The sequence below is a fragment of the Melanostigma gelatinosum genome (assembly GCF_949748355.1).
Source record: "Melanostigma gelatinosum genome assembly, chromosome: 1".
NCBI lineage: Eukaryota > Metazoa > Chordata > Actinopteri > Perciformes > Zoarcidae > Melanostigma > Melanostigma gelatinosum.
This window is the reverse complement of record NC_136634.1, coordinates 12,913,059-12,933,350: the sequence shown is the minus strand read 5'-3', so window position 1 is coordinate 12,933,350 and position 20,292 is coordinate 12,913,059. Positions and strand designations below refer to the sequence as shown.

At 42.5% G+C, this 20,292-nt stretch overlaps 2 protein-coding genes across 2 annotated transcripts; both read left to right on the top strand.

Annotated features, from left to right (window-relative positions):
* The first annotated feature begins 612 nt into the window (after positions 1-612).
* Positions 613-14,077, top strand: ppp6r2b (protein phosphatase 6, regulatory subunit 2b). The gene is made up of 24 exons (XM_079277183.1): positions 613-779; positions 2,339-2,496; positions 2,631-2,729; positions 3,019-3,205; positions 4,121-4,258; positions 4,343-4,408; positions 4,532-4,644; positions 4,738-4,851; positions 5,034-5,154; positions 5,499-5,660; positions 5,756-5,986; positions 6,090-6,154; positions 6,239-6,354; positions 6,458-6,543; positions 6,635-6,712; positions 7,185-7,282; positions 7,366-7,423; positions 7,678-7,796; positions 7,924-8,099; positions 8,194-8,350; positions 8,708-8,787; positions 9,536-9,746; positions 10,892-11,038; positions 11,517-14,077. The coding sequence occupies exons 1-24, from the start codon at positions 777-779 to the stop codon at positions 11,548-11,550; spliced, it is 2,817 nt and encodes a 938-aa protein (XP_079133309.1). The 5' UTR covers positions 613-776; the 3' UTR covers positions 11,551-14,077.
* A 1,372-nt stretch (positions 14,078-15,449) lies between these two features.
* Positions 15,450-20,292, top strand: LOC306783508 (MOB kinase activator 2). Its single transcript, XM_079277195.1, has 5 exons — positions 15,450-15,813; positions 17,528-17,667; positions 17,811-17,907; positions 18,719-18,843; positions 18,927-20,292. The coding sequence occupies exons 1-5, from the start codon at positions 15,731-15,733 to the stop codon at positions 19,163-19,165; spliced, it is 684 nt and encodes a 227-aa protein (XP_079133321.1). The 5' UTR covers positions 15,450-15,730; the 3' UTR covers positions 19,166-20,292.

Sequence of the window (20,292 nt, the reverse complement as noted above, 5' to 3'; positions counted from 1 at the left end):
ATCTAATATTCTGTACAGCTCCACAGTGATGGGTCAGCATGGGGGATCAGTCACTACACAGGGGATCCTCTGTACACCAGGTGATGAACAAGTCACAGCAATTTTCTTTTGGTATATCTTTTTCTAGGGCTTCATTTAAATCTTACTTGAGTTGCCCATTTTCATTGTCTGCCTAGTTCATGTTGCAAGTAAATATGTAAATATTCAACATTTGGTCCCTATAGGCTTTACAGCAAACACTCTGAGGTCAGAAAGTGAGGGGCAGTCCCTAAACACTACCGGGTGTTCATGGCATGGCAGAGAACAAAGCAATTTCTTCTGTAATTGTGAAATGTTTTTATTGTTATTTTGATCTCATTGCACCTTCCTTGCCACAACTTGAGTTATAAATCAGACTATTTTGCTGCAGTATCAGCCAGCTCCCGAGAGCAATTTTTCAGGGTGACCGCAAATAAACACGGAGGTCTTGTGTTTACACACTTGATGGACAGCTGAACTTTTGATTACGTTTTTAGGTATCCGCCATTTTGATTTCTAAATCTGACCGATTTTTTGTTGTTGTTTTTGCCTGCCTGCTGAAACATAACTTGGACAGTGTCGTCAACACAGACCAGGCTCCGTGCAGCGGCGGCAGTGTAACCGACATTGCAACCGGGAAAAGGACCGTTTCTCCACGCTAATAAACGGTCATTTATGGGCCTCCGGGTGACATGAGAGCCAAACTCAGCCGATTTGCCGTTCAACTTTTGGGTGACGACTGATACGAAGATGGATACATGGTAATAATCGCTTGTCTTTTGAGAGAAACCAATGTAACGTAAACCCTGTGCGTGTGGTCGTAAGGATGGTGACGCCAGGTTACTGAATCAGAAGGACACCGTCACGCAGCCTTGACACAACTGGCCGATGTTAGCGTCTGAGCTATCGTTTGCGACCCGGTAACGTTACCGTATTGAAATAGTTTGGTAACGTTAACGTGATTAAGATATTGCTAGCGGGCTGGTTTACGACATGCATGCAAGGTAAGTGAAAGGCACCGTCGTTACACACTGTAAACGCACTGGTAGCTTATCTCCTGTTGACAGTCTCTGACTTGGCATTACGTGAAGACAGCTGTCTGGATAAGATTAGTGACGCGAAATTAACCATAATATACGCAATATACGGTGGTGGCTAGCGTTAGCTAACTGTCACCAGCTGATGAGAGGAAAGGCCCGTCTTAAAGCTGATCGTGGTTGTGCTGTTGTATGACATTTAAAATACATTTATGATTGAGCTGTGGGTTAAGGACGAATTCATGCAGTGCTTAGTCTTAGCGAAAAACACCTCTTTGTTTAGCCTTGTGTATTGTTGTTGTTGTTACCCACATTAGGCAGCGATCGTTATTGTGATAGTCAATTTTAATGGTGCGTGGAAATGAGCAAGTTATGTTAAAACCTAATTTCACACTGTAAATACTACACTCGTTCTATTGTGCGAATGCTGACTTTGCAGTGTCCGAAAATATCAATTTGCATGGGGATCCTTATCCACAATTGAGAGGAACACGATGGATAACGTTATGCAGCGTGTTTATCACGAGAATCGACTGTTTTGTCCAACGGATGAAGGCTTGAATCATAGGCTGTTAAGATGGATTCTTTACTGTATCTGCTTTGAGTCAGGAGGTGTAAGTTTAAGATCCCTCCCTTCAAGGCATTGGCCAGTGACCGCTCCTGTCTGTCCCCAAACAGTGTTCAACTGTCATTATCACCACACCTTATCTCAAATTTGCACAAAGTGCAAATGTGTGGTAACATCTCTGCAGAGGATTAGTTTTGTACAGCATTGTATACTCCTGTAACTAAATGTGTGAGGCCATTCTCAAAGCAAGCTGGGTAATGTCAATACTCAGATCTGCAGCACTAACTCAATTACAGATGCTTCCTGCTTCCTCCAGAGAGGAGTGTAAGCCTAGTCACCGCACTTACGCTGACTTAAATGCTTCTGCTAACTGCGAGGATGCAATGTTGCTCTTCCTGGAAATGATTCTGTAACAGTTGTTGTTTCTTATTTTCGCATTACCAGCTTGATGCCAATATCTCCCGGGTTTGAGTGGGTGTGTTTGTGTCTTCATTCTGTGAATTTGCTGATGCTGACTGATGTCCAGGCCATGCCAATGTCAATAAGGCAAATGGCTGTTTAGCAAGATCTGACTGAGGATACTGCTCCTTGTCCATATGTAAGAGCATGCATTAGATTACATCACACAGTTAATTGTTCAGCACACGGTTCAAAATAGTGTGATTAACCTGTATGCTCAACGGATCACCATGTCACATCCTCTTTTCATCAACAGCTAAGTGTGTGTGTGCCGGTGACGTCAGCCATGTTTTGGAAATTTGACTTGCACACATCTTCTCACCTGGAGGCTTTACTGGACAAGGAGGATGTCACGCTCATTGAGCTCATGGAGGAGGAAGATGTGTTGCAGGAGTGCAAGGCCCAGAACAGGAGGTCTGTAAATTGTCCATTGGTGCGTTTATATACTGCATATCAGCAGCATGTTATGATATTATTGCATTTGACTGTCCAGTAAGTCCTTTGGATGCTAACTGGTGCTTCTTTTCTGATCATTATGGATTTTGTAGACTTCTCCTGTTTGTGTGCCAGGACCAGTGCATGCAGGACCTGGTCCGAATGATTACTACAGAGCCCCCTACTGGTGTAGAGGAGACAAGGCGCTTCAAGTAGGTGGTTGTGCAGAATATGCTGATGTACTGTATCCAGGAAAAGATGTGTTCTGCTGGTGCTGCACGACATCATATCTTACCTGCGATTTTTTAAAGTAAAGATGAGAGTTCAATCGGGCTCAGATTAGTGAAAACAAATGGTTCTTGATCCAGCTATTTAAACCCACCATTGATCATGCATTGCAAATGTAAAACCACTGGACATTTGTGTTTTTCCAGTTATTTATGGTTTGGTTTTGTTTCAGCTTGGTTTTACTTCAAGGTGTGTTCTCTTCATTTATTACAGATATCCAAATATAGCATGTGAGCTTTTGACATGTGATGTGGGAGTGATCAATGACAAGCTGGGTAATGAGGAGCCTCTGCTGGAAACTCTGTATGCCTTCCTGGAGCAGCCGTCCCCACTTAACCCCCTCCTGGCGTCGTTCTTTAGCAAGACAATTGGGAACCTCATCACACGAAAGACCGAGCAGGTAACACACACAAACGCATTCATACAGCTACATCAAAGGGCATACTATGAGAAGATGACATCTATGTTTGTTGTGTTGTCGTGATTTCATTCACAAAGGCTGAGGGGTGCTCACAATGACAACTACTCTCAGCCATTATAGTTGTAGAAGTTTTATTTATTTTGGAAACGCATAAAGCAGTGCACAAAGTTCAGATATTACCCTGTTAGTGGGGACGTTGGCCTGTCTATCTGACCAGCTGGTTGGAACTGACATTGAGTGGTTATTTATGTTCCAGAGGTGACATGGACCATCACTTTGGTCCATGATACTTCATTCAAAAACTAACCGCTGGACTTAATGAAAGTTCTGTGGATAGCATTGCCACTTGTACCAAATTCACAAAACCCATATTTTCTCACTTACCACTACTACTAGTGATATAGTCCACACTGCGCACCTTAATATACATTTATGTGTGTCAATATGTATTCTTGCAAGTGGATAGGAGCTATATAGAGATGTAATGTTTGCATTATCTATAGCTTGTGATTATGTGTGCAAAAGGCTCAACCCTGAAGCTAAAACGTCTGTGCTCTAACAGCGCGGAAAAAGAGCATTTGTACTTGCATGTGCCGGTGTTTTGAAATATCTACCTCTGTACATATGCCGCCCCAATATGTTACATTTTCTGCTGCTCAAATCACTGAAAAATTGCATTTTAAAATATTGAACAGCATGTTTTTTTTTTGTTGCAGAAACAATATCCCACTTGCTCACGATATATATATATTTTTCTGTTTTAGAAAATAAGCCCAAGTACAACTTTTGAAAGCAAGGTCACATGTACTTTTCTTAATTTTAATCTGGACACCGATTTACAGTTTAGTATAATTGGTGTGTCATGCTGTTTCCTCTGCTCTCTGCTGTGTTCAGGTGATTAGTTTCCTGCGACAGAAGGAGGGATTCCTCTCCTTGGTACTGAAGCATATCGACACATCAGCCATGATGGATGTGCTGCTGAGGCTTATCAGCTGTGTTGAGCCACCCCCTCTGAGGCTCGAGACACTTATTGTATGAGACAAATGGACCCACATTCACACCATACTTTTACACACTGACATTGTTTGCACTTACAATGTGATATTGTCTCAACAGTGGCTGAATGAAGAGAAGCTGGCCCAGAGACTCATAGAGCTCATTCACCCTGAGAGAGATGAAGAGGTAGAAGTATTTTTATATTGATGATTAACTAAAATCTTTGCTGTAACATACTACACCGACTCTTGAATAGAACATTTACAGGACAGATTGTTCATGTGTGTATTTGTGTTTTTCCTCTCACAGAGGCAGTCCAATGCATCTCAGACTTTGTGCGACATCATTCGTCTGAGCAGAGACCAGGCCAATCAGCTCCAAGAGATTTCACAGCCTGACCCTTTGCTGACTGTGCTGGAGTCGTAAGTCGGACAGATTTACACACACACACAAACCCGTTTGCTCTCTTTCTACAGGATGTGGAGACGATGACATACTCCGCTCTGTTTCCACAGGCAGGAGTGTGTGGAGCAGTTGCTGCAGAACATGTTCACAGCCAAAAGTACTGAGAGCTGTATCATCAATGGAATTCAAGTTATTCTCACATTACTGGAAATCAGGAGGCCTGTGTGAGAGTTTTAAGCAATTTTAAACTGTTTATGAATAATACTATATAGTTCTACTATGCAAGGATCCCTAATGTCATTTTTCCTTTGGCCCCTCTCCTGGTGACGTTAGTCACATCTCTCTTGACCATTTATTGAATGTTCCGCTTCCTGTTTTTCATACATTTGGTCTGTGTATATATCAGGGTGGATGGTGTAATGGATGCTCAGGGATTTGAGAGAAGTTACACCGTTAACAGCAGCATTTTGCTGGCCATCCAACCACACCTGATACATTTCCACCAGCTACTTCTGGAGCCACCCAAGGTATGTAAACAAAGATATAATCACCTATAGGATCTTCATTTCAGCTGTTGTAGTGTGAGACCACTGCCCATGATAAATACATAGAATGATGGCTGTCAATAGAAACATCAGAGATCCCTTGCACACCAGTATAATTCGGTAGCAGACAATATGGAAAGCAATGGAAATTTTCACTTGCAGAGAGTGAGAGCATACTATAAATATCAGGCATGCCCCTTTCTTAAAAAGTGATGTCTGATGCTCTGCCATTTAGATACAGTTGCACCTTTTATAACACAACTCTGCTAAACCTTCAAACGTTTGTTCCCCAAATTCCTCTATGCCCTCCATCTGTGTGCTTTTAGCGGAATCCCATGCTGACTTCTCTGGGTGTGCTAGAGGAACCGTTAGGGAACACACGTCTGCACGTAGCCAGACTGGTGGCCTCTCTGCTGTATACCAGCTCTGCTAGCCACGCGGTAGTAGCACAGGAACTCTGCCGACTCAATACAATGGACCTGCTTCTGGTGAGATGTGCAAACACGCTGCATTTTGAGCCCAATGATGAGAAAGTAATGCATGTTAAATGTCCCATCGGAAAACCTTCCTCTTTTTTTTTCAGGACTTGTTCTTCAAGTATACATGGAACAACTTCCTGCACCTCCAAGTGGAGCTTTGTGTTGCTGCCATCCTCCGGCCCTGTGCCCATGAAATGAGACTTCAGCCTGGATTGGGATCCCACGACAAATCCAATCCTCATCAGGATGCCTCCCAGGAGCAGGCTTTGACTGATACCCCTTCTGAGCCTTCAGCCACCCCTGAACACTCTACACATAATCTAATGGTGACTCATGTAGGTTTCTCTGCTTGTGTTTGAAGCTACAGGCTTAATTTACATTTAATCTGCTGGAACGTAGATTTAAAACAATTTATTGACTCTCTATTTTTCTCTCAAGTTGTTTCAGCACTGCCACCTTGTCCAGAGGATTCTGGAGGCTTGGGAAGAGAATGATAAAATACAGTGAGGATCTTAATGGCATAATGTTGTTCTTGCTAACAGGCAGCAGCTGCCTATAATGGGGTGTGGTGGTACCTCTGTGTTCAGGTCAGAAGGTGGTATGAGAAAAGGCTACATGGGACATCTGACCAGAATTGCCAACACAGTAGTCCACAACCTGGAGAAGGGCCCAGTTCACACACAGATTAGTAGTCTCATTACAGGTGAGTGTGGACACTCACTTTCCTATGTGAAAGAAATACACAATTGCCAGTCTACTGGAATAATGCCTTCGAAATGCTGCTGTTCTTGTGTTTTTGGATGTAGAGCTGCCAGAGGACTACAGAGGGCGCTGGGAAACCTTTGTGGACCAGACCCTGTCGGAGACTAATAGGAAGAACACCATAGACCTGGTAAAGACACACACATGCTCATCCACAGTACATAACAGTATAACTCAAACTTCAAATGTGGCATTTGCGGTGTTTTTTTTTCCATGTCCAGATTGGCATTGGAAACCCACGCCCTTCCTCGGAGGATGACATGGAGAGCCCCTTCCCGAAAGAATTGACACTACAGCAGGTAGACATTCATATTGTGACGACCCTGTCTGCCTGTGTGGCTGCTGTCCTTGCAGGTGTGGCAGAGGATCGTCAGGCAGAGTGGGGACACCTGAGGCAATTAACAACACTGGCCCTGTGTGCCAGTGCACCCTTTATAAAACCCTCTGGAACCTTCCCGAGACACCCATTTTGGTTTTGGTTATGGTTTGTTTTTACACTATACAACACTGCATATACACTTTACACGCACCCACTCACTTACACTGCTGAAATGACTGACTTCACATGTCACTGTTAGTTTATGTTTTGTCTTTTATATTACTTTAAACTGAATAAATAATTGATCAAACTGCTTCATTGAATGCGTCTCCCTTTTTTCGTCATGGCCGTTCGGCCCGGTTTGTGACAATATGCACACGCACACAAAACATATTGACAGACTCTGTTATCACAGATCATAATCTAATTCAAATAATAATTGTGTGCTTTAGGCCTTTTCAGACTACCAGATCCAGCAGATGACGGCTAACTTTGTGGATCAGTTTGGCTTCAATGATGAGGAGTTTACTGATCATGACGACAGCATTGGGTAAATTAAATGGCATTCTTCTCTGTATGACAGTGAGCTACTGTTATTGTGTGTCAATTGAGTGTTTTCTACTGTTCCGGCAGAGCAACGTTTGACCGAATTGCTGAGATCAAAATCAACATTGATGCAGGACAGGACAATGTGAGTTATTTTATGTAATTTCCAGAAATCTAGTCACACATTTGTTTTATAAAGTTGTGTTTCTGTCATGCTTTTGGGCTGCAAATGTCTTTTGTTAATTCATGAAGATGCATTCATGAATTGTATGGATACACAGCCACACAATTCAGGTTTAAGGTTTTCGCCTTATCCCAGCATTTGCTATGATGCATTATGAATCTTGATGCACACTGATTAAACTAAACTCATCTGCTGTGTCCACCTGTCCTTTGCAGGCTAATACAGCTGTGTTTGAGACCTGTTCCAAGGAGAGGATTCATCCCTTTGACGATGAAGAGGACATTTGGGAGGAGAAAGAGATCAAATTTGCAGCACAAACCAAGTCCCGTAACAGGTAGACACACAGCAATAAATACTGATGAGCCGTGCTCTGGATTTTATTTCAGCATTACGCTTGAATTATTATGTGAATTAGTTGTCCTCGCTCAGTCAAACATACAAAAATGTTTGTGTGACTCAAGATTCAGTGGGTCACGATCATCCCAGAGCTCAGCAGCCAGTAAAGATTGTGATAGGACGGCAGCTTCTGGCACCGAGGCCTCTGACAGAGCAGCAGACTCGGACTCCGAGGAGGGAGAGAATCCTAAAGAGGACCTGGATCCTTTCTCAAGCCAGGGCCAGACCGATGGAACAAAGAGTGAGAAATATTGTCTTCTGTAGTGATGCATAATGGTTTTGCCCATATGTAAGGGCCTGAAGCAGGGTTTGAGCATGTGTCTCATGGCGTTCAGGCACTGGCTGGGTAGCAGACTTCGGGGAGGTGAACTCAAAGGCTCCTGCAGCAGGATTGGGCTTTTCTGCCTGGGACACTCCAGACTCCAAACCAGCTGCCACAGAGGCGGAGGAGAAAGGATGGGCCAAGTTCACTGACTTCCAGCCTTTCTGTTGGTGAGTCTGAGTGTGGTCTAAATATGAGGATCTGAAAGCTTTGTTTTGATAAAGCTATTGTGGTAAAATACTCCTAATATGTTTGCATCACCCTTTCAGTAATTACAAAACTACACATTAAGGCAAAAAAAGGAAATTGTGGTGATAGTTGAATGAGAATATATTTGAAGAAAAACCCCAGCATGTGTTTACAGCTTGAAGTTAGTTTGTTTGTTAAATTGGTCAAAAATATATATTTTTGCACAAGCAACATAGATACTCACTATAATGGGGAGAAATTCAACCTTAAATTTCAATGCATGTGTGTCTGCAGTTTATTGTCTGTACTGTTTACTTATCTGTTACTTGTATCCGCAGCTCTGAAACAGGCCCTAGATGCAGCTCTCCTGTGGACTCTGAGCTCAGCGGACCAGGCAACACCAAACCCAACCAGAACCGTAAGTTGCTGCAGCAAATATAAATGTGATACCATAATGAACTTTTCATTCTGTTATTGGAATGACTAGAGTCAAAGGATAAACATATTTTAGTTGGCATAAGCCCTGCTCAGACTTGGCATTAACATGCGTCTTGGGTGATCCAATCACAAAAAATGTAAACTTTTAAAACTTAAACTTTATTATAATCCTCATAAACATACATGAAATTTGACATTTAACCCATCCTAAGCATTTAGGAGCATATAACTGGGCTTGGTCTTCAGCGACTCTTTTAAGCATACTTGGACATCGAACCTCCAATCTTGTGGTTAAAGGACAACCCGCTCTACCTGCTGAGCCACATCCACCTCTAGTGGACAGCTCTTGAATATTGGATTTCCTCACTTTGAGAAGAAAAGTGGCAGAGCGTCATTCCAGTGCGCTCCAGCAGCACGACACCTATGTGCGATTGCGCACACACACACACACACACACACACACACACACAAGGACGGTCCTTCAGGGTGTATTGGGTGCATTTCACACCTGTACCTACAGCTGTCCACTTGTGTTCGGATCACCCAAGATGCATGTTAATGCGAGGTCTGAACAGGCCTTACAGTCATATGACTAAAACCTATATGCATGTGGCAGCTCATTACTACTGCCTCTCAATCTCTTACCTCTATGAGTGGACCTCGCCAGGGAAATGAGCCTACATCCGTTGTAAAGTCCGATAATTCTTCTTCTTCTTCGCTTTCTGCAGCGTGTGTGTGGAGTGTGTGTGTGGCGAGAAAAGCTCCACTGGTAGCGTCGGACAGCTCTTCCTCCAGCAGCTCAGACAGTGATGAGGAAGAGGGAAAGACAGAGTCTTCAACCAGCGAGACGGTCACCACAGAAACCATCACCACCGGGGCAGGAAAGGAGACCATTCGGCTCACCGTGGACGCCAAAAATGAAAGGGCAGTCTTCAGCAGGTAGACACACTCGCACACAAGTGACGTGCAGCTGCTCTGTCTTTGATTGTTGCAGCGTGTCCCCCTTCCCCCAGTGTACTTTCAAGTGTTTTTATAGAGCTCTTCTTCTCCCCCCCTCCCAAAAAACAATCTTTTTCCCGCACAATCTTACCTCCACTTTCTCTGTTTTTCTTCTGATATTACCCTCCTCCTGTCTGTTCCCTCCTTTCCCATCTCCCTTTGACTTCAGAGTATTCAGACCAGCAGTCAGACGGTATGTTGTGCTTCAGGTCCTTTGCTCTGGAGTCTTCCTCAAGGTGTATGAAGGATTTAAAAGGCCATCATAAGCGCTTATGTGCCATGTTTTTTATTTATTTTTTGCTTGTTGCATTTAACAGGATGTGATAACAACAATGACTCGCCATAATTCAGGACCAGCCTAATTCATCACAAGAATATACTAACTCACTGCTGGTGGCTTGTAGAGAACCTACAGGACCTCTGCCCCTATGCAAGGCTCATCCCATGTTCTCAACATAACTCTATAGTTCCTGATGATGACCCCAAGCACGCACCAGTCCACTCGGCATTAAAAACAATCAAACGGTGGCCTGTTAACCTATGAAATTACACCAAAAGATGAGATCAGTGTGTGATAACTCTTTGGTTTTATGATACCGATTATTCTGGTCTCAGTCATAACATAAATATAAGTTTACTAACGGTATGTCAGATAGCATGCTATGAACAGAAGTTGCTACCAATCCAGCACATCAACATTCTAACAAAACAACACATGAGTAAGTTACTAACAAACAGTGCAACTACAAGCATGCTACGATGGCATCTGAGGGCAATTAGCGTAGCACAAACCTTAGCCACTGTGTGCCCAACCCCCTTTGCTGTTGGTCGGTCACAGCCAGCTGTATCTTGGCAGTAACAGGTGAGTGGATTCATGCGTTGCTGTCCGCGCTGGGCATGGTAATGATGGTATTACGTGACATGGCAATGACCAGTGTGGACAGCTGAAAGCAGCAACTCTGGTGAGATTGAGCCAATTTAGCAGAAAGTAGCATCTGCAGTTTGTTCCTTACGCTATGAGTTCAGGTGACAAGCCCTGGCTATGGCCCTAGTTAGTTATAGCTTCATTTCTTTGTTTTTTGCAGCGAAGCAGTTAAGGTGCCAGTAGAAGGACTCTCCATCAAAGACAAGGAGAAAGGCAACAAGAAAGAACACAAAAAGGGAAAGAAACATGGAAACTGTCCCAACCCAACTACCACCAGTCCAACTAACCAATCGGCTGCAGTCACACAGTAAGTGTGTGTGTGTGTTTTTTTTGTGTAATAACGCCACTTTATTTGACAAAATGTCTTTATTATCTAATAACGACCACATTGTAATAAATTATTACACTTTATTGAGGACATTTTGAGAATGAATTTATTCAAATTTTCCTCAAACGTCTACTTTGACTCGAGGACGAACTGATGACAAATTGAACAGATGTGGATGTAACATACTGTACATACTAATGTGAGGCAGCAATCCTAGTTTCCCTCTATTTAAAAGAGAAGTTACTGGTTTGTTCAACTGTAATTTCATTTAACAAGGTTCTAACCAACATTTAGTTTGCCTGCATTATATAAGGGTGGTGGCAGTGTTAGTGGTAGATATCTCAAAATGTTAGTGGATGAAACCAAACTCTTCATTTTCCTTTCTGTTTTTTATTATTTTTTATCATGTTGATCATTTTGTCATGTTTTTCTTTTGTTTTGTTTTTTTTACTTGCAGAGAGATGCAGCCATCTGCTAATGGACCGGCCTAACGATGCAACACAGGCACACACACACACACACACACACACACACACAAGCGCTCCATACCGTTCCATTCAACACACAGCAATGCCAGCTTTGCTTCACGTTAGCAGCCCTCATTTTCCCTTTTTGTGTCCGAAGAATGGTATGTGCTCAGTGTTGAGGTCAAACAGCCCTCAACAGTATGTTTGCTGGGTAACACGCATCTACACGTAGGTGCAGTGGTCTCTCCTGCACCTTTATGACTCAATTATAACTGAACCGCTTCAAAGAGGAATGTACGTTTCACAGAACATTTCATCGTACTACACACCCAAAGCCAAACTCAGAATGTAATTTAAGAGAGTGACAACACTCTTCCCTGTGTTCATGAGCAGAGGTCACACCGAGTCTTTGAGGCTGTGGCACTTTAAGAAAACTAATTTGACCTTTTTATTAAATTCAGCATCAAATTCCAGATTGTTTGAGCACTTCTGCTCTCCGGGCATTAAATCACAAACCAGAGTTTCTTTTCTATTGGAGCATTTGACTGTTTACAGTTCAGTAAAGAAAACTGTATTCAAATAATTAGCCAAGATTACAAAAGCCAAGATGCTTGCGAAGCTAGCTGCCATTTTCTCTTCAGCGTTTCATGCCAGGCAGACATTTTACTAGTACAAATGTGATAATTTGGCTTCTGTTTATACATGCTACTAAAATCATTTAGTAAGATTGCTTTGCTTTGATCACGCACAACATCAACGCTCTTTCTTTTATTTTTAAAATTTGGAGCCTCAGATTTGGGATCATCACGTGTCGCCTCCCTCCACGTTGAGAGGTGTGTGTGTGCTGCTGTATCCATGTGTGAAGGCATGTGTGTGTGTGTGTGTGTGTTTGAGCTCTGTCTGAGGTACAGAGTGCATTCTCAGGTCAAAGGAGAGTTATGAGGCTACAACGAAAGCACACCTGTGTAACATTCACGCATACATACAGTGCTGTACACACATGTATACACAACTAAATCCTGACACGCCTGCAAAAAAAAAGAGAAAAAAACAGTGATGTCCACAATTCATATCACCCTCTGAGCTGTTTAAATGTAATATTGTGAAATTTGAACATGTGTTAGGTTGTGGCTATTCTTGGTAATATGTAAACGTAATATAAATATAAACAGTATATATAAACATTATATCTATTTTTGGAATAAATCCAATGTATGGAAATGCAGTTGTTTGCAGGTTGCAACGTGTGTATTGTATGTGTGTGTGTGTGTTGTAGTGTTGAAATGAGGCAATAATGACGTGTGTGTGTTTCAGTTAATACTCCAGCATCAGTTCCTGTTGCTCTGCTACTTGCTTCCCACATAGAGGTTGCGTGAGAGTGTGCGTGTATTTGAGTTGGTAGTCTGTGGTTTGTTGTCCTTATTATTTTTCCGAAAGAGTAATGCTGCTTTAGAGCTTGGGTCTTAGTTTTAAACAAAATACCAGATTAACCGATCTCATTAGGAAGAGAAAACGCTGGTGGACATCGAAATAACACCAAAACTGCTCCTTCAACCTATAATAATATTATTATCATCATCTTATTATTTGTGTGCACATACTTTTCCTATGTAATGATGGATTATTGGCGCCTACAGTTGAACAAATGTGTTGATTAATGTAATGGTTAATCTGCAGAAAAATACCATACCAACAATTTTGCTAATCAATTAGTCATTAAGTGATTTTTCAGGCAAAATGTCCCAGTTTCCCAATTTTGATCTTTTCTTTGTCTAATGTCATTGTTACCTGACTGTTTTTAGGTTTTGGACTGTTGGTCAGACTTTAAGAAATGATGATGACAGTTGACACACCAACCAATGTATCGATCTAATCAGTCAAATACTCAGCGAATCAATCGTCTGTGGCAGCCATGCTCTCAACACTTTGAGAGAACACACATTCACCTTTGCCACAGAGTAAAGTGTATTAACATTACACCTTGTTGAGTACAATCTAATCATAACTGATAGAAATCATGACAAAAACAAGACCCACGTTGTTATAAACCAGAATGATTCTTTAGGTTTGTGTGTGCCAGACAGTTACGCTTTACGTTATCGTTCTCCTTGTCGCTCTCTTTCTCAGGGCAGGAGTTGACTTTAACTGCATATATGCCGATGGAACGATTTCCACAGATTGTTGTATTTATTTAAAAAGCACTTTTTCAAGAAGCACTTTTGGTTTGTATTTGGTGGTGCCAAGCGCCATCACATTATTCCCCACTCAGAGGTGGTGGGAATGTTTGACTTGAACGAGTGAATTATGTAGATACTTTAGAATACTTTTTTCTTCAATGCTTTCTGCCAAAGTGTGTCTTCCCACCAGTGTTACAACTGGCTTTCATATCTGTGAAGTAGCCTCCATTCTCGCAATGGTGTCACAGGGTCGAGATTAATCGAAACCAGTCTTTGTTTGATCCCTCATTTTTTTTTTTTCTCCATCATGCGATGGAGTTATCAACAGTAAGAGAGAGGATGCCACATGTCAAAGAAAGACTTGGAAGATTCATCTTAGACCACAGATATTTTGCTTTTATCTGTTCAAACACTTTGAAGTGGAGCTGTGTAGAGTAAGCATTGGTTCAAGTCAGGGTTAGAGGAGAGAAATAGGGCTTTTTCTTTTGTCAGGGTGTGTTCAGGTCCGGATTTTCATCCCGTCCTCCAAACCGAAGCACTGCATCTGACCCTTACGTTGTGTTGTTTGGTGCGTCGCCTTCACTGTGAGTGGGCTGCGTGTGCAGTGTAGCTACGGGTATGGTGTGATGTTTTGCATAATGGCATGAGGTACAATACCGTCATCTTTAAGTGGCATTAGGTTTGCACGTTAGCCTCATTCACCTCATTGGGTGTGTGCTGTATTGTACAGTGTATGCCCAAAACTTTAATTAAGAGACAATGGGTGTTCAATTGTTTCTTCATTCCAGTGTCTGTTCTAAGGCCATTTCAAAGTTTAAATCTTCCTCGCGTTATAGCTTATTGTGTAGGTGAGTGTGTGTGTGTGTGTGTGTGTGAGTGTGAAAGGCAGCTGTGTTGTAAAATAGCTTTTTTTTTGTAAAGTGGACTGATGCTGGTGGTTTTTTTTTCATTTAGGGAGTATTGTGTCTGTTTCCTGTTGTCAATTTTGCTTGTACATTCAGATATGAACCTAATAAATATGTCAGACCAAGAAGAAGCATGAGCCTGTGTTTGTCTCACATTTACAGCCTGTTATAATAAAAACACTGTTGTACAAACAGAGAGAGAGTGCGAGCAGGACTTGGTCTATGGAGGCGTACAGATGTTTACTTTCGGGGCAGGTGAGCTAATGGATTATATTGCCTACCTCTCCTCACACTGACAATTAATGCTACACCATCTCCCCGCAGTGCAAACATACACCTTCCTGTCACATAGATCTTACTGTGCTGTGAGCTGGAATGAGTTCATGTAACAGTGGGGGAGGAGCGAAACGCCCTTCTTTTGTGTTCATACACTTCACATATTCACTTTTTTTTTTTCTTTTAGCTTGGAGTCCTATATGTCCTTGCCCATTTCCTGAGGGTGTGTGTTGTCTCTTGGCTCGGACACATCGTGCATGTCATCACATTCCTCTAAAGTTTCCAAGCACAGATACTGAACACACCTGCTGCTGCTGCTCCGGCTTCTCTTTCTACTCCTCTCCCTGCCTTGCTGTCCACTTCCACAGAGAGACAAAAAAAAAAACACATTTTAGTTTGCCTGCTCTCTGTGTAGTGAGTGCGTACATGTGGAGAACAGTGTGTGTATGCAGTGGGTGGAAAGGGGAAGAAGGCGGAGTTGTGTTTTGTACTTTAATGGGTTGTGGAGAAACCTGCCTGTCTGCTCAGCGCTGGGAGAGGAGGAGCCTGTGGGGTGTGGGACTCCAGACAAAGGAGATACTCTGACACTGGATCACTGGAGCAAAAGAAGACTCACAGGAGACAATCCTCAACTCCTGGACCACTTTCTTTTTGTGTGTTTTGGAAAACTTTGTGTGTTTATTTTTTTTGTGTACGTCAGCTGTATGGATTCATTTGTGAGTTGAGAGATGTTTGTGCTGGAGCAGCGGCTCCTATATGCTGTCTGTGGCGTGTAGAAGTGTGTGGGTTCGTACATTTGGGATGGAAAAGTGGGGCGACCATCACCTCTCCTCTTAGCTTCACGCCATGGGGGGCTGTCATAGTTACCCCTCGGCTACGAAGGCAGACAGTGAGACTCTTCAGCCTTCTGACATCAGCAGTGAGAAACTGTAAGTTGTATTTCTTTCTCTTAACTGTCTTCATCAGTGTTACACTTATACTCATGCTTCATCTTATACTCTAGTACTCTGACTGAACATACATCAACATACAGGAATGCAAGATGTTATTATAGTAATGATAGTGTGGAGGCCACATGACTGGAAAGCTGGCCACACATGGTTCACTCAGGAATGTTCTCCAGATAAAGTTCTGCGTGTGTGTGTGTGTGTGTGTGTGTGTGTGTGTTACATATTTGTCTGATGGCATCAGTTAAGGCGGATTCCTCCAACAGCTTCAACACATGTTGAGCAGTAGTTTGAACCAAGATCAGGAACGACTGTTTATTTTAAAGATCATTTTTGGCCTTTTTATGCCTTTTTTTGGATATGACACTGATAGATACACAAAAGGGGGAGAGAGGGGGGATGACGTGCAGCAAAGGGTTGGGTTTCGAACCAGGGCCGGATCGGTAAGGATGAGGCTACCAGGCCGCCCTGTATGACTGTGTTTTTAGGACATGTTTGCTGTGCAAATATTTGCTCGTGGATGAATCTGTAAGGTCCAGCTGGCATGTCCTGGAGAGCACTGTTCATTTCGCCCTTAAGGCAGAGGTGAAGGCAAACAGATGGCGGAGAGCAGGGTCACAGAGGAGTGTGTTTACACACAAACACAACATTACAAGTCGCTCCCGGATCATTGCGTTTGTGTGCTGACAACTGGTGGCAAAGAGGCGGCAATTGAGTTAATACTATGAAGCTGGAACAAAACAGGATGTTAACAGAAGAAGTTCCTGTGGACTTTAGAGAAGTTAGGCTAGGATTTACACTGCTGTACCTTTCAGCTGATGTTTACATTTCTCTCCGTCACTGTTCCTCCCTCTCTACCTCCTCTGACCTTTTAGTTTGGACAAAGACCTGCTGTTTAGACCGTTAAACTAATTCTTCCTGCCCATACACACAGTTAAACCAGGGTGAGTGAAACCCCATAGAGAGCACAGTGTTTCCCTTATCGCAGTGGGCAAGGTCACACTGAGTAAACTCTCAGCTGTTACAAAAACTGTCTACACACTAACAACTGCTGCCTGATTCCACTACACTTTGAAATATTCTCTTACATCCAAACCCCTCGTAAGAAAAACAACACTAGCTATTGGACAGAAAAACAGAGTAGAGCACTCGTCATCACAGTACACTACCTGGTCACCATCTTGTTTGCATAAAGTCAAATCATGCTGCCAAGTTTGACTTTCCAGTGTTGGCATTCCCAAACATCATTCATTTCCTGCATTCAATTTTGTAATTCTCACAAGTTCCCAAACTATTATAAAGCACTACCTGTAGCTTGTCAGTTGGTATATGAACTGATGTAAGAGAGCCAGCTTTGCACATTATCATGCACAATGTTGGTCCTTTCAGTCATTTGCTTTTGTAGCACTGACCACTGCAGCAGTGAGCTTCATGATCAGTGCTTACTCTTGGCTCTAAACTGCCTTCATTAAATTAACGTACGTGTGTGTGTGTGTGTGTGTGTGTGTGTGTGTGTGTGTGTGCGTGCGCCAGCCACAGAGGGCAGGACAGATGGAGAGCATCGGAGAGTGTAAAATGTGTTATCTACCGACTGCAGCAGGAGTAATTAATCCACTGACCTATCGATTGTTATACACAGCAATACCTTCTGTCTTTCTGTCACTGCTTCATTAACTCTGCGCTATCACCCCTCAAGGGGAATTAATAACAATAATCTGGAGGAGCGTCCGTATCTGCAGCAGCAGTTCGTGTGCCAGCAGATCCCACACACAGACATGTTTGCCCTCACGGCACTGCCGCCTGGCGTCGACGAGGCAGAGTGGCTTGCCAGCAACAGTGAGTAGACCACATTAAACACAGCAGATTTTGGGATTGTTGGTACTCCTTTTCTCCTGCTCCTTATCCTCCCCCACACACTGCAAACAAACAGACACAGGAATATGTACAAAGTGTCATTTTTGTATCTTAATCTCTTTCAGCTGTGGCGTTTTTCAAGCATATAAACCTGTTCTCCAGTGCACTGTCTGAGTTCTGCACTCCCAGCACCTGCCCAACTGCCTGTGGACCAGACAACACGTAAGTTACTGAGCAGTGTCTTTGTCCTAGTGGTATCTTGACATGCAGATACATTAGGTTTTATTTGCAGAGTTTCTGAAATATCCAGGGTGAGTCATCTATGAGTCATTTCTACCAAAGTAATTTTCCCTCAACCATGAAAACTGTCCACAGTGCAGTTTGTGTATTATTGTAAGTAAATGGGAGGTTGTTTCTGGGTACCATGGATGGAATTCTGCAGCATTCACCTCCATTACTATAAGGGGAACTGCACCAATTTGACCTACCACAGTCTGTTAGGTCTTGGGAAGTACATATATGAAGAATATCGTATAACGCCTTTGGGGACTCCAGAAGGAGCTGTTTGATATCTGATACATTTCCTCTAGTGATGTCACTTGAATCCGTGTCAGTTGCGGCTGAAGACTATAGGCTTGAAGCTGAAGAATAGTAAGAAAGAGGTGAGGTTAACAGATATCTGTAGTTCACAGATCTCTATAGCTGCTTGAGGTTATGTTATAAAGATTGTTTTCCTCCAGTCTTTCACAGCTACAGCCCTGTTCGCTTTGTAGCATAAGCAATGACCATATGACCAGAAATGAATGGATCATCATTTTATTCATCATTGTTATCTTCTTGTCTGCCAAACAAAACAAAAAAAAAGCAGAAGTGGAAGAAGTAATACCTGTACAATGTTCAAATAATTGCTACACTTGAGGCATGATAGTGAAAGTTCATTTGGACCATGGAAACACATAAAGTTCCTTTTTATAAGGCTGAACACAGCATGTTGTGTCTTAATTACTGTGTGTGTTGTTGTTGTTGTTGTCAGGGTTTATGTTTGGACCGATGACCACGGCAGGAAGCTGAAGTGCTCTGCTCCACTTTACTTTGACTATGCTATGTCATACATTCAGGAGCTACTGACTGATGAGGATGTGTTCCCCACAAAAGCAGGTAAAACAATGTTATTTATGTTGCATTGCTCTGCATCACGTTCCACATTCCCAAAGCCATTATCTCTTCCGTCTTTTTTTCAGGTTCAGTATTTCCAACGGGCTTCGTCTTTCTGGTCCAGAAGGTGTTCTTGCTGTTTTTCAGGACTCTGGCTCACATTTACTGGTCTCATTACAGACAGACACTGGCGCTGGGCCTGCACCCACACCTCAACACACTCTTCGCGCACCTCATACTTTTCTGCCGGCAGCATGCCCTGTTGGAGCCGGACGACACTGAGCCATTGCGGGACCTCATCACAGCTCTGGGACAGCAAGGCTAAACCTAAAGAGCAAACACACATATCGTATACTCTCACATTTTCATCACGCACTTGTTATATCTTGTTACAAAGCTTATATAGTGTCTCTCAACAATCTGGGCCAAACTCAAACTTACGTCACAGTATGGATTTTTTTTCTTTTGTAAGTCTGTAAATTTAAAATAGGCAATAAAATACTGTTAACAGTATTTGGGAGAATGAAAGAGTCTGTTATGCTTTAAAAAAAAAGCAGTACTTCAGACCAGAAAAGGAGTGTCTTGCTCCGGTTGTATATAGTTGTCGTCGGTTATTGTGATACTGTGTGAATCTGTGATATTGTATTTTAACATAATGCTGCATTATTATATTTATCTTCATGGTCATTCATGTTCTCGTAGAATTAACACCGTAATAAAGCAACAACAAATTGTTAAGATCGCAGTCAATGTCAACGAGATGTGGCATCATTACGTTTTGGACATTTGCAAAAACACGTAAAGGTGATTACGTCAGCGTGACTGCATCTATGTGGAACGACACCGCCTATCTCTGCATTATGAAAGAGTCTGTGCTCTGTACTAAACATTTATAACAGACCATTTTCTGTATATTTATATATATATATATGCACTCTTAATTATCTATAATATGCTATCTCGTGTGTTGTTATCTTGGTCTGGCAGTAACTGCTGGTGATGTATATTCAGCATGTCTTTTGTTTGAGAACAGCACCACCCGCTGCCGGCACAGGAAAGCAGCATCTATCATTTTTTAACCTTAACTGTCAGCTGTAGTACACTGCAGTCTGTAGGCATAATGTTTGTTTTGTTGGCTGCCGCCGATTGGATTTGAAATAAAACGATGACAATCCGGGTAAAGTGAGTTTCAGCTTAGGTAAAACGGTGTCGTAACTTTAAAAACAGCAGAACTACGCATCAAAGGGCCACAAGTCTTACACTGCGCCCCTATTACAAATATGAACACCCTCCAGGACCCTTAGAGCTGGAAAGTCACTACTGACTTTATCCTTTTGTCATCTTTTCATTTCAAATCTTGGAGTGAAGCCAAAAGAAAAGAAAATGTGCCACTATTCAAAATACTTACAGACTACATTCTTTATCTTTGGAATTAAAGTTCATGGCCCAATG

Bases quoted from the DNA above. Each gene is read 5' to 3' on its own strand.
- ppp6r2b (XM_079277183.1), top strand. The intron at 5,987-6,089 runs GTAGGTTTCTCT...TTTTCTCTCAAG, and splicing joins ATAATCTAATGGTGACTCAT to TTGTTTCAGCACTGCCACCT. The intron at 6,713-7,184 runs GTAGACATTCAT...TGTGTGCTTTAG, and splicing joins AAGAATTGACACTACAGCAG to GCCTTTTCAGACTACCAGAT.
- LOC306783508 (XM_079277195.1), top strand. From the start codon at position 15,731: ATGGGGGGCTGTCATAGTTACCCCTCGGCTACGAAGGCAGACAGTGAG. The intron at 15,814-17,527 runs GTAAGTTGTATT...TCACCCCTCAAG, and splicing joins GACATCAGCAGTGAGAAACT to GGGAATTAATAACAATAATC. The intron at 18,844-18,926 runs GTAAAACAATGT...TCTTTTTTTCAG, and splicing joins TGTGTTCCCCACAAAAGCAG to GTTCAGTATTTCCAACGGGC.